At 45.3% G+C, this 25,527-nt stretch overlaps 1 protein-coding gene across 2 annotated transcripts; it reads right to left on the bottom strand.

Moving 5' to 3' along the window:
• Positions 1-103: 103 nt before the first annotated feature.
• Positions 104-25,527, bottom strand: USP40 (ubiquitin specific peptidase 40). Of its 2 annotated transcripts, XM_084209836.1 has the most exons (33): positions 25,477-25,527; positions 23,233-23,287; positions 22,727-22,943; positions 22,423-22,490; positions 21,521-21,634; positions 20,316-20,480; positions 19,735-19,881; positions 18,137-18,280; positions 17,029-17,157; positions 16,675-16,776; positions 15,990-16,097; positions 15,141-15,462; positions 14,638-14,719; positions 13,634-13,805; positions 13,068-13,152; positions 12,240-12,310; positions 11,045-11,364; positions 10,457-10,583; positions 10,059-10,116; positions 9,715-9,768; positions 9,236-9,324; positions 8,745-8,831; positions 8,245-8,281; positions 7,710-7,774; positions 7,541-7,615; positions 7,047-7,173; positions 5,813-5,907; positions 4,588-4,706; positions 4,066-4,131; positions 3,629-3,839; positions 3,411-3,506; positions 2,579-2,673; positions 104-2,100 (listed from the first exon to the last, which is right to left on the bottom strand). In XM_084209836.1, the coding sequence occupies exons 3-33, from the start codon at positions 22,923-22,925 to the stop codon at positions 1,995-1,997; spliced, it is 3,735 nt and encodes a 1,244-aa protein (XP_084065962.1). In that variant the 5' UTR covers positions 22,926-22,943; positions 23,233-23,287; positions 25,477-25,527; the 3' UTR covers positions 104-1,994. The 2 variants fall into 2 exon arrangements, 1 of the variants encoding a protein (XP_084065962.1); XR_014616330.1 differs by lacking the exon at positions 3,629-3,839 and having other exon boundaries at positions 2,057-2,100.

The following is a 25,527-nucleotide window of genomic DNA, read 5'->3' as shown; positions in this document are numbered from 1 at the left end:
TTCAGGAATATTGGAAAATTAGAGCTAATTAATATTCACAACAGAAACCCATTTCTGCCATTCCCAAGCAGTGAGACATCCACAGACAACTCAACTAGGCAGATAAAAATGACATTTTATTTTGTGAAGAACACTTGAAAAATAAAGATGAAAGCTCTTCCAGGCTTTGCAAATAACCATCAGAACCCACAGAGTCACCAAGACTCCGATTTCAAAAGGTGTTTCCTCTCCCCAGCCCCGGTTTTCCATGAACTCTCTCACTGTGGAATGGCCCACAAGAGTTTCAAGGAAGAAAAAAAAAATGCATTTTTGAGCCAACATCAGAAATAATCCAAGATTGGTTCAGTGCAGGTGCTGCTACATTACACTTGAACAAAGGCACAAAATTCCCACTTGGAATTTGCATTTCAATTTCTCCAAACTTGGTGTTCTCAGGGAGAGGCCAGAGTTATTCAAAGAGGGGAAGGCTGAGCTCAGTCCAGCTATCCAGCAGGAACCAGAGGAACTGAAGGGACAGCAAATAAATCACATGAGCTGGAGCCATGTGGGAATACAAACCTTTGGAATCAGCACCTCTGATCCCTGCTGTAAAGCCAGGCTCCCAAGAACACCTGATATGGAAAGAAGGCGACACAAATGAAGATGGGAAAACATCCACTGCCCTCCCCTCGAGCAGCAAATGTATCCATGAAACTGGGATTTCAGGATCCAAGTCAGTGAGGACATTAAACAGCCCCTTCTGCAGAGCAGCAGCCCCAAAAAGCACAGGAGCACCTGCTGAATTCTAAAGATATGCCCGGAAATAAATAATAATTGTGTGTTTCATGGTGCTTTTCACTTCTTTTGCTGCTAGCAGAGTGTCAGTTTTTATCTTTATGCTCTCTGAAATACCGAAGCAGTGTTAACCTATAAAAGGTACATGAAAAATCTCACGTTACCCAAAATTTGAGAAATCTTCTCACTGGCAGCTCCTCTTGCAAAGAGCAAATAGATCAAATATTTACTGCAGCCCCCAAAAGCAAACTTGTGTTTTGTCCTGTCATTATCACAGATTTCATTCAGGATAATCAGGCTCACTTTGGAGTTGATACTTCAGAGCCTTTGACCTGGAGCTCAGTGAGCTGCTCAAAGTCAGCTCAGGACACCAAGAGAAACAGGTTCTCCAATGGAACAGAGTATCAGAACAGCTGGGAGGATGGGCAGTGAGGGAAATTCCTCTGAAGAGGAGCACTGAAAATAAATTGCAAGCCTTTTTCCTGAGTACAGTAAAACCCACTGAAGATCAAACATTGGACCTGTCCATTTTTTCCAACCGTTCTGCCTGTTAATGAAGTTTAGGGACAACAAAAATGCCCTAGAAATTGCAAAATGAAGTTTATGGGCAACAAAACAAACCCTAGAAACTTCAAAAATCTAAGATTACGTCCCTGTTGTTCCATATCACAAGATATCTCCAGGTTTTACATCTTGACATATCCTGGACTTGCTCTTTTTGCTCAGAGATTGCCACATTGCCTTCATTCTTAGGGCTGACTCCAGCTCCTACAGACTTAGGTTTAGAGATAAAGAGAGAAAAGCAAATTCTGGTAACAGCAGCAACTTCAGTGATCAGAGATGGGAAATAATTCTAAAAAGAGATGATTACGACTGCATTAGATCTCAGTAGTGATGGCACAGGAGGTCAGATCTGGCCCAACAAAGCATTTTGGGTGGTTAAAAAATAGTCACTGAGGGGTTATACAATATATTAATCCTTTTCCTCCTCCATAAAGTGCATTTACTCAGCCTGAGAGTAAGTACCACACTGAGAAAGGGACCTTAAAGCACTTCCCCAAGCGAGAGCAGAAGAAAATCAAGAGCTATCCTGAATCCTACGGCCAGTCTGTGCCTCAGGGATCCTTGAAGCCACTTTGGGGAAGCCCCTCTTGCTGCTGGAGCTGAGGCCCTGCAGGCCAGGTTAGCACAGGGTGGTGTGGGCAGAGCAGCTCCTGGTGCTATCTGAAAACCCCCACGTTGATGGAAAGAGCCACTTCAGGTTTGCGGGGCTTGCTGGGGAGCTTCTCCTCGAGGAGCAGGGCATCCTGGGCACGCTCCTGGCGGCTGCAAAACACAAATGACCTGGTCAGTGCTCAGTGCTGGGCCTGGCCAGGGTGAGCCTGGCCTGAACTCCGAGCTCCAGGGAGCTGTGAAAACAGCCTGGGCCAGGCCAGGCCAGCCAAGGGGTCATTTTCATCTCCTCAGTGTGTTCCAGGAGGGAAAACCAGCCAGGAGTTTGAATTACCCAAGTGCTCCCAGCAGGATTACTGGAACTGTGTGCTCTGACAGCACCCAGCTACCACTGGCCTCCATAATTATCCAATTAGCCTGAACCATGGAATGGTCTGGATTTCAAGGGACCTTAAGGAGCACCCAGTGCCACCCCCTGCCATGGCAGGGACACCTTCCACTATCTCAGTTGCTCCAAACCCCATCCAACCTGGCTGTGGACACTTCCAAGGATAGGGCAGCCACAGCTCCTCTGAAAAGCAGCAAACCCTTTGCATACTTCTAAAGAAAAATGAAACTAAATGCTCACTACCTTTTCCTCTTTTCCAGAGCCAGCTGCCTTTGTTTCTCTTTCCCAATGTCATCCCTGACAGTGCTGAAGTCCTTGGTGTCATCAAGGAGAAGGTTCTGTTATAAAAAAGGATTGGAGAGATCAAAGTCAGAAGGTAAAACTATTTCCCAACTGACACAATAAATGCCCAGATTGTTTGTTTTGACTAGTTTTACACTGATTAATTTCAAGTTCATTAGAATTGCAATGGTTTTGAGTTGGAAGGGATTTAAGGATGATCCAATCCCACCCCTGCCATGGGCAGGGACACCTTTCACTGTCCCAGGTTGCTCCAAGCCCCATCCAACCTGGCCAGGAACAGTTCCAGGGATAGATCTCTTCCAATAGGCTAAAACAGCAGGACAGGACATCACATTTTTCTCCTACTGCTCTCAAACCCAGCCAGAATGCTCTTTCCTTCTAACTAAGACTGATTGCTAGCTGAGAGCTCAACGCTGGGTAATTCCTTTTCACACCATGAAATAGAACTGTCATAGTTCAGTAATCCATAATATGTAACAGTTTGTGTCTATAATGGGATTTTGAAAGGGCACTTCCTTGGATTTTACTGAGAATTTGGGGAAAAAAAAAAAAAAACAAGTCAAAAAATGAGGGCAAGAAAAAAGATCCAGGAAAAAAAGGAAAAGCAGCAGCAAAAAATTTCCTATTAACACAATGCAGTGTCCAAACCCACATCCCAGGACTCCCAGAAATGCAGCTGGATGAGAGAAAACCAGGAAGAAATGGAGACACTACAAAGGAGACATTGCCTGCACCTGATCCTCATGCAACAATTCAATCCAGGGAAATTTACCTTCACCCCAATGATGTCTCCATCCTTCAGGTGGTAAGGTGCTGACTGCAAACTCGCCTGCTTTTTCCTCCTTTTCCTCTTGGAGATTTGCTGTGTCTGAACAAAAGCAAAGCAGAAGAGTTTGGAATTCTCTTTAAATTCAATCCCTAAGGAACTGCAGCCCAAACCAACGTGTGCCCTCTCCAACAACTGTTGGATTCTGTCATTCCAGATCTTACCCAGCTAGATATTGGCAGCCACTCAAATCTCTCAGGGAAGTATTTGGCTATTTCAATTTTATCTACAGGGAGACAATAGTGAGAAGCCACTCTCTGCCTCAGAGCCCAGGTTGTGCATTCCTTGGAGATATCCCACACCAAATCCCGGGAGTTGGAGTAGTCCCTCTCTCCTGGTATTCCCATCTGGACTCGCAGCAGCAGCTCGTGGGGGCTGGCAGCAGGATGAGAGAATGGAAATTCTTGTGAGCCATGCTTTGAGAATTCCCAGCTTCCCTCCCCCACTCCTGCCCTCCCTCATTTTGTTTGTGGAAAACAATAAACAACTTCCAAGGTTTTCCCACATCCTGAGGGCCCTGAAGTCAAAAGCTGCTCCGTGAAGGTTTCCCTCAAATGCAGAGCTGTAAGAAACGAGAATAATAAAGACCTTGAGCTCTTACCCCAAATTCTCTTCTTCTTGCAGGGGTTCTATGCAGATTTCCACTCTGGCACCCAGCCTGTAGTCACTGAAAACAGAGCAGAGATTGTCTACATGGCTCTGGAGCTGGGCTGGGAGAGCTGGGGGTGCTCACCTGAAAGGAGAGCTCAGAGCCCCTTCCAGGGCCTGAAGGGGCTCCAGGAGAGCTGCAGAGGGACTTGGGACAAGGGATGGAGGGACAGGACACAGGGAATGGTTCCCACTGCCAGAGGGCAGGGATGGATGGGATACTGGGGAAAATTCCTCCCTGTGAAGGCAGTGAGGCCCTGGCACAGGGTGCCCAGAGCAGCTGTGGCTGCCCCTGGATCCCTGCAAATGTCCAAGGCCAGGCTGGATGGAGCTTGGAGCAACCTGGAACTGTGCAAAGTGTCCCTGCCCATGGCACTGGTGATCTTTAAGATCCTTTCCAACCCAGACTGAGCTGATGAATCTCCCCCCAGTCCACCCCAGATCCAGCCTGTTGCACATTCCCCAGGGAACCCACCTGAGTCTCCTCTTGTTGTCCCGTAGGAGCTTCCCGGGGCCTTTGCTGTCCACTGTCCAAGCTCTGAGGAACGAGGGCAGGGGCACAACCTGCTCCTGGCAGCAGGGCAAGGTCAGAGCCTGAAAAACAGAAACACTTGGTGAATCATTTTAGCAGCCAGTCTCCCTGGAAAAACAGAAAACCACTGGATTAGCTCCCAAACAAGAGGGCAAGGTATTGAGATTTATTCCACACCAGCTGTTGCTTGTGGCTATCAGCAAAACACTCACTTTTCAATCTCAAAGGGAGTTGGATTTCCCTCCCTCTCAACAATTCTCAACTCAACTTCCATTTCCAATGTACCCAATTTCTTTTTTTAACCAGAATTTGAACAACTGGGAGGAAATGAGGCTGTTGCAGTCGTTGCCCCAGTCTCCAGCCAAGTGCTGAGCTCCTCTAAGGCCTTCCCAAGGACACAACACTTCCCATGCTCAGCCAGTTCTCCTTGATCAAGCTGCAAACAGTTCTCCAAAGCAGTAGCCTGGCAGAGCCCAAAAATGAAGTCACACCCAAAAAATGGAGCAGAATCAGGTGAGAGATCCTTCCCCATGCAGTTCAAGTAGAACAATCCTTGCTTAAACCACACAGAGCCTTTTGGTAGGACTGGGTTATACATTTTTGTGGGTTTTGGGTTTATTTTTTTCTTTTGGGGTGTTTTGCTTGGTTTGATTTTTAGTGTATTTAAACCATACAAAGGTATTTTAGTTTCTGGCCAAACAAAATGAGCCAGACCTTCCCGGCTGACAAACCTGTGCACTCCAAAGCAATTCTTCATTCATCAGATTCCACATACAGAAATTAAAAAAAAAAAAAGCAGAAAACTAATAGAGGAACAATGTGGAAATGGCAAAGTGGCTTTTTGGGAGGTGCTTGTTATGTGTGAGCTTCCCATGGAGAGATTTTACACTGAAATAAAGACAAAAGCTGCCAGGCAGAGCTTCAGCTGATGTGCAACGAGGCTCCTGCAGGCCAGGACAGGTGACAGGGAGGATGGGGACAGCAGGGACACTAAGGAAGTGTCTGAGCTACGTGCTCCAGCTGCCTCTTGGTACTTACCAGTGACCATGGCATAAACACCATGGCACAACAGACTGGAGACAGGGGAAAAGGAAATAGAAAAGAGCTGTTAATAGAGCTCGAGGCACCACAGCGCTGCTGCACAGTCCAACACAGGAGAACATCTAACCTGCATCTTCAGATCTTCCAGAGAGGCCTCTCCTGCTATCTCTATCCTGCCAGCATAACAGAGATCCAGGCCTGGGTGCATGGCTTCTGGTGGAGCTTTGAAGAGGGGAGAGGGAGGAGGAAGAAACAAATAACAAGAAGAGTCAATGTGATTTGTATAGTCCTGAGAGACAGCAGCCACTTCATGGTCACATTTCACTCAGAGAAGGAGCCTGGAGTCCACTTAGAATATCCAGGAAACCCAGACTGGTTTGAGTTGGAAGGGACCTTAAAGGTGACCTCATTCCAACCCCCTGCCATGGCCATATCCAGCACACAAAATACATCCCAATAATTTCCAAACAGTTCCTATACTGCAAATTTCAGAGCTAGGAGCAGTTATTGCCACTGATAAATAGTGTTAGTTATTGGGCAAACCTACTGCAAGCAAAGCTAAGTTGCTCTTAGCTCCACTACTGGGATCAACAGGAGAGAAAGGGAAACTCAGGAAAGGTTTGAGGCAGGAGAAAAATGGCAAGAAAACTTCTTCAAGGGGAGGGGTCCTGTACTGCAGCACAATTCAGCACCAGAGGAATATTACTTGTAATAAATAATGAAAAATCAATTTGTTCCCCATTTTTGAATTTCCACTTAATTTTCTCCTCCCTTCTCAGCCCTCACTTGATTTTGCTGCCATGGCTGGTTTGGGATCTGACCTTCATGAGAGCAAACAAAGTTAAAGCACTGCATTTAAAGTCTTTGATACTATTCAAGCTTTACCCAGCCTTCCTTTCACAGCTTCCCATAAAGCAACATAGCCTGAAGGGAATTCATTGTGCCTTCAGGAGTCTGGCATTTGAAACCAATCACGTCTGGGCTCATGAAGGAGATGCTTTACACTGCTGCCACTGCCTAACATTCTAATCTATGTTGGAATTTTCTGAGACTGAATCTACGTTGGAATTTTCTGAGACTGAATCTACGTTGGAATTTTCTGAGACTGACAAAGAGCCCCTGCTACAAAATTTAGTGGTGTTTTGAGCCAATCCATCTGAGGAACATCCCCACAGCAGGATTATCCAGCATTTATGCCCTAAACTGCATCTGTCTCCTGAGTGGTCCTTTCACCATAACCTTGATGCAACTCATGCAGCCCTTCCTAGGTTTCAGAAGGGTTTTAAGGCTTTGGATTAAAACTTGGGTTTGACTTAAAGAGAAACCACAGATGATTCCTTTCAAAGCCTGGCCAAGCTCACCTGCTGCAGCAGACACCTGCAGAGCCTCCATCTTCCAGGTGATCCCATTCACCTGGTCTTGTGCATTCTCTCCACGTTTCTTATGGCTTGAAGGCTTCAGCCACCAGATGGGGATTTTCAGGAAACCCTGGAACAGAAAATACCAGGTGGCTCCTCACCAGTTGTGTGCAGACAAGGTGAAATTTCACCTTAAGCACAGGAAGAGAGAAAAGATTTGTTTAAAACTTAAGCTTTTGGAATGGGCTGCCCAGGGTGGAGTCAGCACTCCTGGAAGTGTCCCAAGAACGTGTGGATGTGATTTAGTGGGGAACATGGTGGTGGTGCAAAATTAATCATGCTACAATTTTGAGGGACAGCCTGTTCAGAGCCAGGCTGGACAGGGCTTGGAGCAAACTGGGATAGTGGGAGGTGTCCCTGCCATGGCTTTAAGGACCCTCCCAATCCAAACCACTGTGGGATTCCAAGTCTCCAGACACTGCCCACCCTCCTTTTACCTTTTCTGGAAGCTTTCCTTCAGTTATAACCAAAGTGTCTCCTCTGCAAACGTTGAGCTCCTTCAGGGTGGCATTCTGCAGAAGAAAAAGCACAGGATCCCCATCAGCCCACAGCTGCCTTTCTCCCCAGGGAGCAAAGAGCCAAGGGATTAAAACAGGCTCCTCTTACTTCCTGACTTAGTGCTTCCCCTGCTTCGTAGCACCAGTCAAGCCTTCTCAAATGCCAGCTGTCACCTACCAAAACAGATACACACAGAAAACTAATCAGTCAATAACACCAGTGTGGGAAAATATCACACAACTCTTAACAAGTGTCAAGGGTCCTTTTTCTTTTGTTCTTTATTTTTATTTGCTTTCTAAACACAACTCTGGCTAAATGAATTATCACGTTCATCTTCCCCAGACCTTTTGCTGTATGAAAATAATCTTTTATTTGCACAGATCTCCCTTCCTCACCTATCTAATTATTTTCCCTGGTTTCAGAGGAGAGAAGGAATTCCCATGTGTCAAATTATCATTTGAATCTATGGTAAGCTCTTTAAAATAAAAACTATATTAAAAAGAATTCACGTTTAGAATTCCTTCCCCTCCTCCCATTACAATGACACAGATCATTGAAAAAACTTACAAGATTTAGAGTAGAAAAACCTGTCTTAAAAATATTAAAAATTCCTTTTAAAAAATATGTAAATAACAGAACTAACCTGATAATCCTGATTTCTCCAGCATTAAATTGAGACACTGAAAGAAGAAACACAGAGTAAGAGTTGTGTCAATGCTGAGGCTGGGAAATAAATTTTTCAGTAAACCCATGTTAGAATTTTCTGACATAAAGAATGATTGATTGCTGGTCAATTATTAAAACAATATAATTAGATAGACAAGATGCATTTGGGTTATATATTAAACCCTTCATGATGAGATGGTTTTTAGGTAAAAAATTCACCACATCAGCTGAGCCAGCTTTCCCAAGCTGGTAAAAAATTAAACATGTGCTGTCAGTTTGTGCCTTTACTTGAAAAAATTCTGCCTCAGAGTTTGGAGATGCACCTTCAAAAAAAAAAAAAAAATCAAAGCTGCAAATTCAACACTGGACTGGTAGCACCAGAGCTCCCTTCACTCTGTGCATGGCTCTTCCCAACTCCTTTGCCTCCAGGTCTGTGCAAGGAATGTTGTCCAGGAGCTTGGGAGCAGCCAGCCTTACCTCTCTGACAGAGGCAGTCTCCTCCACAACAATCTCCATCTCAGGGCTGCAGCTTTGGTCACTCCCAACCATGAAGTACAGGAAGAGCTGAAAATCCAAAAGCAAACCATCAGAATAAATATGGAATTGTAAGAACAATTCCTGTGGCAAGAATGCCATCAAAAAGCACTAAAATGGCAGAAAAAGCAAAGATAATTGAGTTATGGCCACCAGCAGATCCTCATTAGCCACCCCTGGTCTCTAGAAATGCACAACCACTCCTTCCCCTGCACATCAAGGTGGGGTTGGAGAGGGCTTGGAGCATCCTGGGACAGTGGAAGGTGTCCCTGCCCCTGGCATTGGATGAGTTTTAAGGTCCCTTCCAGCCCAAACCATTCTGGGATCTTGTGATATTTACAACTTGCATGTTCCAAGAGCAGTATTCCCCCTTTTTTTTCTTTCTTCTCTTTAGGAAAGTCCCTGCACCAGGCTCCTCCCATCCCACACTGTACCTGGGTGGAAGTTGGAGCTTTCCCACGGCACAGCCCGAGCAAGCTTCCCATCTTCAGTTCTGCTTCCTTGACTGTGTAATCCTCAGGCACTTCAGGGAAGATAAATAAAAACATCAATTTTATCATCCTCAGAGCAGCTATAACCCTTTAGTGCTCTCTGGAGATCTTGCTCAGCCCTGAGAGCAGATCTGTGAGTGTCCTATGAGGAGAACAAAGGCACGGAGATCTCCCAGAATCCATCAGGAGCACAGGTGGATTAAGGATGTGAGCAATAAAACCAAGCTGAACATTTCAGCTTAACCCCTACCTTTGTATTGGTACTGTTAATTAACTTCAAAAAACCCCACATAAATAGTTCAGCTAAGCCTGGGAATCAGTGGAGTTATGTGTGAGTAACTTCTCCCAGGAAAGGACACACAGAGGCTCAAAATCTCCCCAGTGAGTCTCCTACAGAACAGTGATTCAATAAATCAATTTACCTGGAGACAGGAGTTTCCCATTGCCACTAACAGGTCTAAGACAGCTCTCGTTTGCTGCAGCACAAAGGGCAGGAAAGAGAGAAGTAGTAAGTAATTCAAATGGGAATAAAATGGGAATTTGGCTCAAAATTTCAGACAAGTAACAGCTTTAAGATTAATTACAACAGGTTTATCTTGGAGGTCTCTCTCTGTGATATCAAAAATAAGTGGACAGAGACTCCTCGAGACTCCAGCAACAGTCTCAGCTTTTATTCTTTCACTGAAAGGAAAATTCTACCACTAAACCCACTCAAAAGCCAGTAAACTGTAACATTAGCAGACTGATAAAGCAGCTGAACACTCACCCAGCTCCTCCTGCAGCAGAAGCTCCCGGATGGCTTTCATTTTGATATCTGACATCACCTAAAAGACAGGAACATTAAAAAGGATATGAACACCTCCAGCCTGGAATGCCACCAACCCCCCTGCTTGTTCAAGTGCCAGTGCACAAAGATAATCCTTCCCCTCTCCTTCAGCTCTGGTTACTGACACCATCTCAAACTTCCATTCACAGGGTGGCCCAAAGAGAAAGGTGTTTGACACCAAAACACTGCACTGGTTTAAGCTACCTGCAAATACCCCAGGGATTGTAACTCTGAGCTCAACACCAATTCCAGCAGGGAAAAGCTTCATCCCTGAGGCTACATCGAATGAGCTGAGCCAAGTGCAGTGGCCAAGTTGTTCAGGAAAGCAGAGTCCTTACTGTTTCAATAGTGGCAGTGATTTTAACATGTTTCTGCTCCTCTTCCCCCCCACAGAAGTTTTTCACTTGGAGCCAGCTGATGTCATAGGTGAAGGCAGTCAAATTCCCACTTGCCACGTTGACAAAGCTGTGGGAATCAGCAGTGCAAAGACAGTCAGAGACAGGAACACTAAACATTAGCAGGGCTACATCATTCACCAGCACAGCTCCCAGATAAACCAATGGTGCAAAAGTTGTTCAAAGTGATGGCATCTCACACAGCAGAAGCCTCAGGGAGCATAGAGTGTCATGAGAGCATAAATTTGCCCCTGGCAGCTTTGGATTCACTGAGCATGAGTTGTTCCCACCAGGTTTTTCCCCCTTTACAATGGTAAATCAAAGGTTGTGACTGGTGCTACATTTTGAGGGCAAGAAAAATCTAACAGCTGATAAATAACAGGTCTCCAAAACTTAAGATGAAAATAATTATATTTGTAAGCTCAAAGTGATAATTAGTTGCAAGAATACATGCTGTTAGCATAACTTGAACTAAAAGGTTTTACCAAAATTGCTTTTTTGTTTCATTACAATCATAATCAAAAACGTTACCTCTGGTCATGGCTGTCTAAGATCAGCACAGAGCACCCGTCCCTGAGCCCGACACTTCGGACTGTTTCCTTCATGTCTTCCTCGTGGAACACTTCCCAGTTCTTGGCTTCTGGGTCTGCTCCTGAGCCGTTTTTGAGGATGATGCCCCCGGCTGGAGCCAAGGCAGAGTGCAGCTGCCCCAGGCTGGTGCTGCAGGAGAAGACGTGCTGGGCCTCGCTGAAGTGCTGCCCCTTGCCGCCCTCGTTGTGCTCAGCCAGGCGAAGCACATTGAGCACCACGGGCTCGTGCTCAGGGCCCGTCAGCACCTTGGTGCCTCCAACCTGAGGGAAAGCAGCAAGGAACGACAGCTTTGGGGGGGCTGATCCAGAAAATACAGGAGACACTGGGCAGGAGAAAACTGAGACCAAAGGTGGCACTCTCCCCATTCAAACAAACCTCCTCGGAGCAAATTCGTACTGAACAAACAACCAGAGCAACCCTCGGGTGTTGGGAAGAGAAAGAAAAATGTTATCCAGAGCAGCTGTGGCTGCCCCTGGATCCCTGCAAGTGTCCAAGGCCAGGCTGGGCAGGGCTTGAAGCAGCCTGGGATAGTGGATGGAAGGTGTCCCTGTCCATGGCAGGGGGCGTAATGAGATCCTTAAATCCCTTCCCAAACCATTCCACAGTAAGCAGCTGGGAAGCCAGTGGACACTTGGCAAAATCTAGGACACAGGAATTTAGCCCCTCAGGGCATTAAAGAATTACCCAAATGTGACTGAACATTGTGACTTTACATTTTAAAAGCTTGATCTTTCTGATATTCAACCTGAATTCAACCTAAGCTCCTTGCTGAAGAATATTTAAAGACACAAAAGCTGGAATAGAAAAAACTATACCAAAAATAAAACCAAGACAAAACTGACTCCGTTTCTACATATTTGAGTGGTTTTGTTTAGTTTGGGGTCTTTTTTTTTTTTTTTTGAGAAAGTCAGTATCAAATGGATACTTTTACAATTAACCTAACTTAAAAGTAGCATTTTATTCCTCTAGAGAGAGAGAATAAAATGCTGTGCTTCACAACCACTTCCAGGTTAAGCAGAAGCCTTAATATTAAAAGGAAGATGGAAAACTACAAAAGCAGCACAGCATTTCTAGGAGACCTTGCACAGTCTTCTCTCTTCAGAGCTGACAAGGAAGAAGTGCTTTGTTCCTTTACCTCTTTCCCATTCCAGACAAAGATGTCTGCTCCATCAGCCAGCCCGATGCCATCCAGGGTCAGCTCATCTCCTAAAAATAGGAGAAAATCATCAAGTTCTTGCTCCTCACAAAACACTGACAAACAGGGTCAGCAAGTTTTTAAAAATCACTGCACTTAAAGAACTGTACAAGCATGGGGAGGAATACTCAGAGCAGCTCTGAGTGTTTCTCTATTTTGATGTCAACACCATGGAGAGCTGGGTTATGATCTGGTTCAACAGTGATTTTCTGCAGCTGACCACAGAAAACATAACATTTGAAAGTTACTGAATCAAGTTGTTAAAGACTGACACTTAGAATTGCCTAACAAAGCAGAGCTGGAGACAAAAATGACAGTCTGAAAAAATGATGTACCCTTAATAAATTAATGAACTCTTAATGTGAGCATTTCCCTCTACAAAATTCCTACTTCAGCTGAAGTCTAACCTACATTTTCCTTTGATGTCACCCTGGCTCCTCTTTTCTATCCTCTCCTCCACCTATTAGGCCAATCCTATGAAAGCAAACATCCACAAGCAAATCAAGGGCAAGACACTGATACATTCTTGTCAGTAAACGTAGTTAGCTTGCTTGAGATCTGCATTTCACAACAAAGATTTCACAGCAAAGTCTCAAAATCATTCATTCCACTAATAAGAGCGAAATAAGTAATTTAAATATTTAAACATGAGTTTGAGCTGGAAGAGTGTTCAGTAATGCACATCTCAGGATGGTGCACAGATGAAATCTTTGATGGCTGCAGGAATTAAAATACAGCAATAGCACGGAGGCCTGGCAGTGCTCTTACCATCAAGCACCTGGTACAGGTGTAATCCTGCTGGTAAAGGCTTGGCCATGCTGAGAACCATGTCCCCTTCCCAAGACTCCAACATCTAGTTGGGAAAAACAACCAGAAAAATTATGTCAAATAACGGTGAGCAGTAACTCCCAGCACTCACAATAATTACAATCTGCTGAAAGCTGCCACAGCCTGGCTCCCAAGCTCACTTGGTGGCACTTAATTGGTGACTCCTTGAAAAGACAAAGACAACTCTGCCACAAAAGAAAATATTAAGAATAAGCCTGGAGTTCTGCAGTGTCAATCCGTGGCCATGCACATGCTGCCCAAATATAATAAATGAGCTCATGTGAACTTTGAAGTCTCCACAGCTAAAATTGCAGCAATTTCATGGCTTCAAGAACAGAGCCCACACCACTCCTTCCTCCCATGTAAACTCATATTAAGTTTTTAGCCTCCTAAGCTCCATTTACTGTTGAAAATTTCTCCTTGACACAAAAACTGCAGCATAAATCCATTTGTAAAGGCTGCAGTGGCTCAAGTGAAAAGGAAGTTGAGTTTGATAGAGCAGGTACCTGGAACACTGCCTGCCGGAGGTCTCCCAGGGTCTTCCTTCTGTCAATTGTCAAATCCACCACGCTCTCTTTCCAAGAAAGTGAAGGATGCAAAGCCCCATTGTGGAATTTATAGCAGGAGCTCAGGTGGAGATGTAAATCAATGCCATTGTTTGCTGAGTCACATTCAGCTCTTTGGGAGAACAACACAACAAAGTGGTGAATTTAACACCAAACAGATGTTTCTGTCAGCTCTCCTGGAACTGATTCCCCCATGGCTAAAATCCCTGTCACATCCCCTCATCCTTTACACCTGTTCCTAGCTGTAGCAGAAAAACTTAAAAAAAATAAAGGAGTGGAATTCACTCAGAAACAGAATCCCAGGATGATTTGGGTGGGGAGAGACTTAGAGCTCATCCAGTCCCACCCCTGCCATGGGCAGGGACACCTGCCCCTACCCCAGGCTGCTCCAAGCCCCATCCAAGTGGCCTTGGACACCTCCAGGGATGGGGCAGCCACAGTCCTGTGTGAAATATCCTATAAACTGTAACTCTTGTGTCTGTATTTTCATATCTTAACTGTGATTCAGGTGTAGCAGCACCTGTGTCCCTCAACACAAGGGAAAGTTTTGTCCAACCTGAATACCACAAGCTCTTGACTTTTCTGGCAGAGAATATCACTTATCTGTAAATTCCCCATAAACCAAGTCCTTCCCCCTTCTCCCAGTGAAGAACTCCCTCTATAAACACATTTAAAGACACCACATTCCACTCTCTTTCCAGAATTGCAGAGATTTTCACCAGAAAATGGTACAATTTGAAACTGTATCTTTCCCTTGAAATTCTGCAGGCTGCCTGCTAACAGGGAAGCAGGGAAACAGCAGAATATGGACACAAAAATTATATTCTTCAATTAAACTCTGACATTGAACCATTTCTGACTCTGCTCAAGGAATTTCCTTCCTTTTGAATCCCTTGGGAGTCCTGCAGATAAGAGCTGTTCTGAGTACAGTGACACCAATATACCTCTTTTTTTGCAGCTCTGTATTAGCAGCATTCATTTCATTCAGCAGGTGCTCAGGAATTTGGTACCTTGGATTTCCATGCGCTGCAACAAAAAAATAAAGGTTTAAAATGTAGTTTGGAAAACAAAAAAAGTTATCAAGAGGAGACATTACAGTACAATAATCACTGAAAACTCAACTGCAGGATGACATAAAGAACAAACAAATGCTTTTACTCCTTCCAATCAACCTTTCTTTAAGGGAAATTAACACATAAATGCCATTAGCAACAACCTGTATTTGTTTCAGCTCTGCTATTATTTGTGGAGCATGCTAAAAAAAAATTAATCAGCTACAGCCAATCAACACATGACCACCTCCTTGTACCTTCATTCAAGTATTTTTTTCAAATGACCACTATAAAGAAAACTGGGGAAAATAAAGCTTGGAAAGGACAAAAAAGTGCTCCAGAGAAAATGTCAAAGCAGGAAGCCCCCCCAGAATCTCCAGATGAGCTTTGTGTACCTTCAGGGGGCCTCTTCAGCTGAGCTTTTCTGTAGAACAGCATGTAGGCACTCTCTTTACCCTGGAATTGCTTCTCAATATCCTTCTCCTTGATGGGCTGGACTTTGGAATCGTTCAGATCAAACCAGTGGCACCCAGCAGAAGCAGCCCTTGGCCTTGGGGGGTTCTTCTCACAGTTCCACTGGACATCATTCTTCTGGGAAGGGCTCTGGAGATTCTGTCCATGAGAATCCAGCTTGAACAGAAGCTTGTGTGTTTCCTTCAGGTTGACCTTATTTCCATCAGGACTCAGCTGGAATATCTGAGGATGATTCTGCAAATACTGAAAGGGAAGCAAGGACAGGATGAAGAAGATGTCAAGTGTTAAATGCAGCAGGCCTGCATTAAGCTGCTCCACCTCACTGTGAAACACAAACCCCATTAACTCAACCCTCATTTTATGCTGCTTCCTCATGTATTTTCAGTTCACGTCTGTAAAAGCCTCACATCTACACTTCACACCTACATTTAAATATTTCTTGTGGAAACTTCTAGTAGCTCCCTTCAAAAAACAAGCAAATAGCAGTTTTCCTATCTACAACACAAATGCTGAAGTATTTTCCTTAAGACATCATAAAATACAGCAACCAATTGGAAAATTGCACTAGAAAAAAAATTATATAAAATCTCAGGTAGACAATTCCTTGGGAATTTTATGTTCCCCAGCCTGCTAATTCACATTACAAACCTCTCCTTGCACATGCAAATCCAAGGGTCCATATTCTCAATTATCATCCTCCTGACCATTCAATAAGAATATAAATGATTATAAAAGCTATTTAAAACTAAAACTAGCAAACCTGTGATTACCTTTCGTAATGCTCCATATTGTTTTCTATATTTCTTATTCCAGGACACCCCTTTCTTCTCCAGTAATTTCTGCCCTAATTGATCCACGGGAATTTGTTTAGCTTCTTCCTGCAGAGAAACGAAGAACCAAGGTAACAAAGGCTACAAAAGTCAAGGGGTCAACACAAAGAAGCCAATTTGGAAGTGTTTTAAACATTCCTGGTTTTTAATAAGCTACTGTAACATTACATGGAGCTGTGTCAGGGGGGGTTAGGTTGGATGTCAGAGAAAGGTTCTTCCCCCAGAGGGTGCTGGGCACTGCCCAGGCTCCTCAGGGAATGGACACATTCCCAAGGCTGCCAGAGCTCCAGGAGCTCCAGGAGAATGCTCTCAGAGATTAACAAACTGGGATTGGTGGGGTGTCTGTGCAGGGCCAGGAGCTGGATCAATGCTCCTTGGGTCCCCTTCCAGTTCTGGATATTCTGATACCTTTTGCAACAGCTTTGGTGAGCAGCTTTAGAAATATTCCAGAAGGACTTTTGTCTGTACCAAGAGCCACTGTTAATATTAAAGCCAGGTTTTAAATGCTTCATGCCAAGCTCACAAGAGCTCTGGACACTTCAGCCTGCCTACTCTCACAAACACCAACACCCTGCAGGTCTCCCTAGCTCCCAAACCAAAGCAATGAACTCCTTACATACCATACCTCTGATAAAATCCCTTTTAAGACTGCCAGTGGATTTTCTGTTTCTTTGGCATTCTCAGTGTCTCTTAAAACCTTCTCTTCAATCAGCCCATCCTCTTCTTCCTGGGTGAGAAAGACACAAATATTGTGGTTTCACACACAAGTAGAGGACTGGTGTCTTCTGTGCTGACATTATCATGCACAATCTAGGAGTGTGAAGGACATTCTGTGAAACTGCCCTTCTCCATGAGGCAAGACACATAAAACCTCATTAAAATATTCACTAAGTTTGGATGCACATTCATCCACCAGCTCTTAATACTTTTCTGCAAAGTACAACTTCTAAAGCAAGGAAGAAAAGTCTTTAAGACTTACTTGGAGTTGCCAGTTTCCTAATTCATCCACATCTCTGATATAAACATGATAGTGTCCTCCATAGCAGCCACCTTTGTGTATAATAACAGAGAAGAGCTCATACATGTACTCTGAATCATCCATTTCAGTCTTTAAAAAGAAAAACAATAATTGTAACAACAACTGAGGTCAGTCTCTCACACAAGGACAGCTTTATACCTTTAGCATCACTTCGGAGATTTCTCAGTGTGTGTTTGCACATACAGAGACTGAAATGGCTTTTGAGGGCTGGGGACACAGGGAAGGACTGGCCAAAGCCATGGAGCAAGGCACAGGCTGATAAATAATAAAATCCCAGAATGGTTTGGGTTGGAAGGACCTTAAAATTCATCTGGGTTCCTGCCAGGGGAAGGGACAACTTCCACTAGCCCAAGGTGGCTCCGAGTCCTGTCCAAACTGGCCTCGGACACTTCTAGGGATGGGGCAGCTTCCCTGGGCACCCTGTGTTACTAAACAAGCAGGATTCTGAACCATAATGGAAACTCAAAGTATTCTCAATTTCTGTGTTTGTTCACAACCAAGCTTATTTTGTTTAAAAGAGGAGAGAGAAAAGAACCAACACTTAGAAACCCTAAAACTGGGGAGGGGGAAAAAAGCTTCCTCAGATTCCAACACTGAGAAATCTCCAAGCTTGCATCAAAACACTTGAAAAAGAAACATGTCTGTTTCATAAGAGTGCCTCTGTTGTGTTGTTTAAGAATCAAAATTTGTCATCAAGCCATGACATAGCTCCATTTATAACCAGAAACATATTTATGAATGCAAACAGAGGTTCCTAAAGCACATATAGTTCAATTTATGCATGATGCTATCAGAGAATAACCACACAAAAATAATTTTCAATTTCCATTTCCAGATAATTATCTTCCTGTCAAGGAAAGGGTAGATAACTTTTGGGTAATTATTTTACCCTTCCCCCTCATAGCTACACGGTAATTCAGTTCAAAAGTGGAGGAAGACACCACAAAGTCACTCAAATACTGACAAAATGCAAAATAAAAGATAACCTTGAGCTGTAGGTTCTCTGCTGAGCATACAGGAAATTTTATCAAATGCTAACAGTGCCCACCTGCTCACAGAAAGGCTTCAGGTTGATCTGGATGGGGAATGTGTAGCAGCTTGTTTCCTTGTACCTCTCACACTTCTCAAAGTCAAAGTTGAACCTCAGGAGGGAGATGGTGAGGAAGGGAGGCAGCTTGCGTAGTTTAGCAGACTGGGAAGGGATTTAAAAAACACTTTAAGCACAGACCCAGAAAAAAACTGTGCTTCCACCTTGCTGTGGTCAAATCCTTTTCTACCTAAAGCTTTTTTAACCACCAGAGACAAGATCAGTGCCCTCCTTTTTTAAATGTCTTCACCAATTCTCAATTTCCATTCCAACTACACAACCTAGAAGTGACCCAGATCTTCTCCCCCTCTTGAGCCCCACATCCTCCTTGACTGGTGATCATCAGTCCCACACCTGATCCTGCCACAGTAAATAAAGGACATTTCCATAGCCCATGGGCTCTATGCAGACACTCACAGGAGCTAAAGTCTCCCTCTTTTCTGCAGGGGAGCACCCTCCAGGATAATCCGTTTTAATAATTCCAGATTAATCTAGATCTGACCACTTGATGGGTGAGCCCATCAAGAACCTTCACGAGAAGTAAAACCAACCACCTTGTACCACCAGGTGTGGGCTCCATGGCCACATTTCTGAGCCTTTCCAATGTCTCCATCCTCCTCTCCACTGCCAGAGCCATAACAGGAACACAGAGTGTTTAAGAAATCACTTGAATTAGGAATTCCATTTGCATCCATAGCCTGGCAACTCCCAGCTCTGTGATTTCCTACCAAAATCCAGAGTTCCCACTCTCCTGCAGGGATGAGCACTTGTGAGAGGCAAACAACTTCCCCTGTACTGCCTTGAACCCAGCCCAGTTAAACCCCAGCCAGCCACTGCAATAAGACACACGAGGCACTGCTGAGAGTTCCTGAACTCCTAAGTCACTGATTAACCTGGCCTGACCACAGCTTCCCTTTGAACTACTCCTTCCATATCCAGAGAGCTGCAGAGCTTGGATTTCACCCATCCTGCAGGAGGCCAAGGGGCTCTGCTGCTGTGACAAGGGCAGAGGGCACAAACAGCCTGAGTCTGCTTCCCTCCACAAAAACAGAACAACAGCCACCCATTGTTCTTCTCTCTCATTTGGGTTCTCCAGAAGTGAGTTTCCATGATTTCTCTCATTGCACATTTTTATTTTATGCTCTAACTTATCTTTTAGCCAATCCAATGAGTGCCCAGAGCAAGGTGCAGCAGAGGTGTTGAAGGGAGTCAACAGTTTCCAAGTCATACCACACTCCATGTTAGGGACAAAAAACTGCAACATTTGGGAAATGAGCCACAGGAGCTTTTCTTCACATCCCTGCTGAGGCTTCATAGAATCCCAGGATGGTTTGGGTTGGAAGGGACCTTAAAGCCTATCCAGTGCCACCCCCTGCCATGGGCAGGGACACCTTCCACTATCCCAGGCTGCTCCAAACCCAGCCTTGGACACTTCCAGGGATCCAGGGGCAGGCACAGCTTCTTAGGGCACCCTGTGCCAGGGCCTCCCCACCCTCACAGGGAAGAATTTTCTCCTAAAATACTAACTAACCCTGCATCATCCCACCCCCAGGTGTTACCTTTGAAGCTTCAACCAGTTTATCACAAGCTCCACATCGATACAAGTTGTCATTCTCAAAGTATTCTTCCTCCACATACATGTTCCACAGGGCCTCCTCCAAGCCAGCCACACCTTTCACTGCCACTGTGAGGTCTAAGAAATCCTCCTGCGCAGAAAGGACAACAAGAAACGAGGTTCTGAGGGGTGTAAGTTTGTGATTAGAAAGATACCCATCCTATTCATCACAGCGATGGGCAAAAACACCTCACACAGGCACAGAAATTAGTTTTTAAAAACTGATTTTTTTACGTTACAAAAAAGAGCATAAAAGACTGCCAAGGTATGTTTTGCTGTTACCTCACTGCACTCTGTGCTAACTACATCTACTAAAGGCAGGGCTTTTAAACTCAGAAGATGCAAAACATTTGGGGTTTTACCTCTCATTTAGAAAATGCAGCCAAAGACCTAAATTCCAACACTCACTACCTGGATTCAACAAGGCACTCAATAAAGATGACATTACTTTTGGACTTGAGAAACAAGAACATTTAAAGCCAGCAGCCTGAAGAGGACCCCCCAGTGGCAGACCCCTAGCTTTACCTGTCTCTCACTGACATTCTTGCACTCCTTACAGACAATCTGGTTGACGACAATGCCGTGGTACAGGCGGTTGATGAGGTCGTGGCCCGACGTTCCCACCAGGGAAGTCTCCAAAGCACTGAAGAGGATCCTGTTCAATTCCTGCACGTCATGCTGCCTCATCTCCTGCAGGAGGGAAACCCAAACAGGAAGGAATGAAACACTGCTGCGCTTGGCCTGCGGCTTAAAAATAACATATCGAGTGTCCCAGAGTCTCTATGACTACTCATTCATTTACTCCTTGAGTAGTAAAGTACTACATCTATTATTGTTAATTTGGTTATGCAACAACCCATCTGAGACACTTTCACTTGGGTAGAATCATAGAATTCCAGAGTGGTTTGGGCTGGAAGGACCTTAAAGATCATTTTGTTCCACCCCCTGCCATGGGCAGGTGTCACCCTGATTTTTTTAGATTTTCTAAGTGCTCTGATGTTGACATTTTTGTAGCAAACTTTCTCACACACCTTCTATAATTAACTCATTGTTTTGCATTCTTTTATGGAGGAGGAGAAATTTGATGGACTGTGTCATTGGAGAGGTGGCAGTGTCGCCCTCCAATCCACTTCCACTTTTGGAAATCTATAAATGTTGGAGTCAGAAAATAAACTTCCCTTTTTCTCTTCACCTTGAGAACAGCGGTGTGCGCTTGTGGTCTTTCGTGTCCTATAGTGACAGGCAGGAACACCTCCCACTATCCCAGGGTGCTCCAAGCCCCGGCATCCAACCTGGCCTTGGATCCCTTCCAGGGATCCAGGGGCAGCCACAGCTTCTCTGGGCACCTTGTGCCAGGGCCTCAGCACCCTCCCAGAACAATTCCTCCCCAATATTCCATTTACACCTGCTCTCTGTCAATCTGAAGCCATTCCCTAGATTTAGATTAATCTCTGACACATTTCAACTTGGGTAAGAATCTAAGTATCTGAGCCTGCTGTAAGAACAAATGAAAAGCAACTGGAATTGTATCTAATAGAACCACCAACTTCTGTTCCTCCCTGCAAACAACTGCCATGGGCTCCATGTGGAGATCCAACAGGATTCACCAAGAGCTGACCCAACCCAATGTCATCTCCGCAGCCAGAAGCATTTTAAGGTGTTTCCTAAATGCCAGACTTCCAGAAGCTCTGTGTGTGCAGGGAGAGGCGTGTGGGGATGCAGATGGGCACCTCGTGGCTGCTCCAGCCGAAGCTCTCGGTGAGGTCAGAGGTGGATGCAGCCTGCTGGTCCAGGAGCAGCAGCTGGGCAAACAGGCGCTGCAGCTGCAGCGGGATGATCCGAACCTGGCGTGGCAGCAGGGAACAGAGTCAGACACAGCCTCACAGCAGCCACCCCAGCAAGAACAGGGGCAGCTTACCATGAAGCTGCTGATAAATTCTCCACGGGTGATAAACCACCCCTGGGTGATAAACCACCCCTGGGTGATAAACCACCCCTGGGTCTTTCGAAACACACACAACTCACTTCACACCAAGCAGTCAGATTCGGCTCACAAAGATCTACAGTGCCTCACCTTACACAGCCAAGGGGAATGGTTTGGGGTGGGAAGGACCTTCAAGTCCATCCCATTCCACCCCCTGCCATGGGCAGGGACACCTCCCACTGTCCCAGGCTGCTCCAAGCCCCAATGTCCAGCCTGGCCTTGGACACTGCCAAGGATCCAGAGGCAGCCACAGCTGTTCTGGGAATTCCACCCCAGCCCCGCCCAGGGAACAATTCCTAATTCCCAATATCCCATCCATCCCTGCCCTCTGGCAGTGGGAGCCATTCCCTGTGTCCTGTCCCTCCACCCCTTGTCCCCAGTCCCCCTCCAGCTCTCCTGAAGGGCTTGGTGGTGGGGTGGAATGAGGTGGGAGGGAGAACACCTCAGCAGAAACAGACTCCACGTCTGATTTCTGAAGGAAAACCTGATGGCAAGGAAAGCTTAGAATGCTGTGAAAGATCCAGTATCAGCCAGACTAAACCACCTCTCAGTGTCAAATTTAGGTTTTCACTCATTTTCAAAGGTTTCACATGAACTGCAGCCATATTCCTCCAAATCAACAGCGATGAAAAGGAAAATTCCCAGCACCTTTGCATCTGGTTTCCTGCTGTCATCCAGAGTGCCAAGTTCTTCAGGTCCCAGGGAGAACAAAGCCTCTGCAATTGGTAAAAAATTATTATTTAAAAAGACAACATCCCCTACTTAAAAATGTAATGGATTTTAATGTCAAACACTATGATTTTATTCTGCAATAACTTATTTAAAGTGAACTGTGCCCAAAATCACTGTGTTTCTTAAATAAATAACCAGAAGTGCAAAGATCAATCCCAACAACAATCTCCACTAAAAGATCAGTCCCAACATTATTTTAAGAAGGTTTTGAGCACCTCACCTCGAAATTCAGGTGTGAAAAGCAGAGTCTGCAGAAGGGAATTGAGGTAGCAGGTCCCACCCTGATTTTTGATTCCACTGAGGTTGGTGAAATCCCTGGGAGCTGGAGGCTCAGACTCTCTGGGCTTTGATTTCTTCCCTTTCCCATAATGATTGTTGGAAATAAAGGAAAAATCCTCTTCAAATAAGTCCCCAAACATTGTGAAGGCAGAAGAGTCCTTTAAAAAGATAAAGTATTTACTATGCAGTTGAACCCAGCCACCTCAAATCCTCCAAGATAAACCCGGAAGCCCTGACTGAAGAATTTGTTTATATTTTTTTCCACCCTAATCTGATCATTTTAAAAATAAACCCATGTAAAAGTGTACATTAATATAACAAAAAAGGGTGAATTAAAAGCATTTCTGTTACCACAAGTCTGAGCAGTCCTTTCACCATGATCAAACTCACTACAATTCCATTTTGCACAAAGCTGTTATTTATTCCTGCAAGTGAACTATCCCTTACCTTGGATTATCCTTATCCACCACCTCCTGGCACTTCTTCATCTGAGACATTAAAGCTGAAAGATAAAGTTTCACTTTCCTAATGAACATAAATAGGAACCAAACCACTTTGCATCAGCTTCTCCTCCTCTGAATGCAGCTCCTGACTGCCTTAAAATCTCTGTCAAGGCCCCTCCTCCCAAGCTGCTGGATGGAATTCCTGGGCTTGGCACTCAATCCAAGCTGTCTCCCAGCCCTCATTCCTGTTTCCAGTCAGGCCTGCTGCACTTTAGATTCTTCTCCTCCCAGCAGCTCCTGAGTGGATGGTTTGTCCCAAAAAAGGGCCATATCCAGGAGACACCACCCACCCACCACTCTGGAGAGGCACTCGAGTGCCAAATCCTCCCTCACTCCTTATTTCTGGATCCTCCTTCCCTTAAAAGCCCCACAGGAATAGCAGCTGGAAGGGATTCTGGATGGCCCAGGGACAGCTCAGAACACAGGGCCTCAGGCTGCAATGAAACCATGGCCAAGAGAAACCAAAATCCTGGAATAAATCCATGGCAAGAGATCCCAAAGCTCTCAAATAAGTGCATGACAGGAGATCCCAAAATTCTCTAATACTTCCATGACAGGAAGCCCCCAAATCCCTCTAATAAACCCATGAGATTCCCAAACCCCTCCAATAAATCCATAGCAGGAGATCACAAAACCCTCTAATAAATCTGAGACAGGAAATCCCCCAACCCCTTTAAGACATCCATGACAAACCATCCCAAACCCCTGTTTGGGATCCACAGCAGGAGCTCCCAAACCCCTCTAATAAATCTATGAGAGCAGAGCCCAAACCCCTCCAAAAAACCCATGGCAGGAGATTCCAAACCCCTGTAAACAAACCCACAGCAGGAGTTCCCAAAACCTTCCAATAAAGCCCTAAGATTCCCAAAGTCCTCTAATAAACCCACAGCAGGAGCTCCCAAAACTTTCTAATAAACCCAAGGCAGGAGATCCCAAACCCCTCTAATAAATCTGTGACAGCAGACGCCAAACTCTTTCAATAAACCCATGGCAAGAGATCCCAACCTCTCTTATAAATCTGAGAGGAGATCCCAAATCCCCTTATAAACCCACAGCAGGAGTTCCCAAAACCTTCTAATAAATCCATGCCAGGAGTTCCCAAAACTCTCTAATAAACCCAGGCAAGAGATGCCAAACCTCCCTAATAAACCCATGGCAGGGGTTGTCAAACCCTCTAATAATTCTGTGACAGGAGACCCCAAACCCTTTCAATAAACCCATGGCAAGAGATCCCAAGCCCTTCTAAAAATCTGTGACAGGAGATCCCAAATCACCCTAATACATGCATGACAGGAGTTCCCAAACCTCTCCAATAAACCTATGCCACATCCTAAAACTCTCTAATAAACCCAGGGCAGGAGATTCCAAACCCCTCTAATACACCCATAGCAAGAGATACCAAACCCCTCTAATAAATATGACAGGAGATCCCAAATTCCCCTTATAAACCCATAGCAAGAGTTCCCAAACCCTCTCAATAAACCCAGGCTGGGAGTACCCAAAACTCTCCAAGGCAAGAGACCCCCAAACCTCTCTAATAAACCCATGGCAGGGGATGCCAAACCCTCTAACACATCTGTGAGAGGAGACCCTGAATCCCCCTAATAAACCACGCCAGGAGATTCCAAATCCCCCTTAAACACCCACGGCAAGAGTTCCCAGACCCTCTCAATAAACCATGCCAGGAGTTCCCAAAACTCTCTAATAAACCCAAGGCAAGAGACCCCCAAACCTCCCTAATAAACCCATGGCAGTGGATGCCAAACCCTCTAATACATCTGTGAGGGGAGACCCCAATTACCCCTAATAAACCACGCCAGGAGATTCCAAATCCCTCTAACAAACCCATGACAGGAGTTCCCAAGCCCTCCAATAAATCTGTGACAGGAAACCCCAAACCCTTTCAAGAAACCCTTTGCAAAAGTTCCCAAACCCTTTCAGTAAACCATGCCAGGAGTTCCCAAAACTCTCTAATAAACCCAAGGAGAGACCCCCAAACCTCCCTTATAAACCCATGGCAGGGGATGCCAAACCCTCTAATACATCTGCGAGGGAAGACCCCAAATACCCCTAATAAACCCACGCCAGGAGACTCCGAACCCCTCTAATGAACCCCTGCCAGGAGCCCCCCGAGCCCGGCAGTCTCCCCGGGCCGGCGCCCCCCGACCCCTCAGAGCCCCCCACTCACCGGGCCCGGCCCGGCCCTACGGCCACGGGCCCGCGGCCGCCGCCATATTTG

The sequence above is a fragment of the Fringilla coelebs genome, assembly GCF_963513975.1.
Source record: "Fringilla coelebs genome assembly, chromosome: 7".
NCBI lineage: Eukaryota > Metazoa > Chordata > Aves > Passeriformes > Fringillidae > Fringilla > Fringilla coelebs.
The sequence above is the reverse complement of the archived record's forward strand: the minus strand, read 5'-3'. Positions and strand labels throughout refer to the sequence as shown.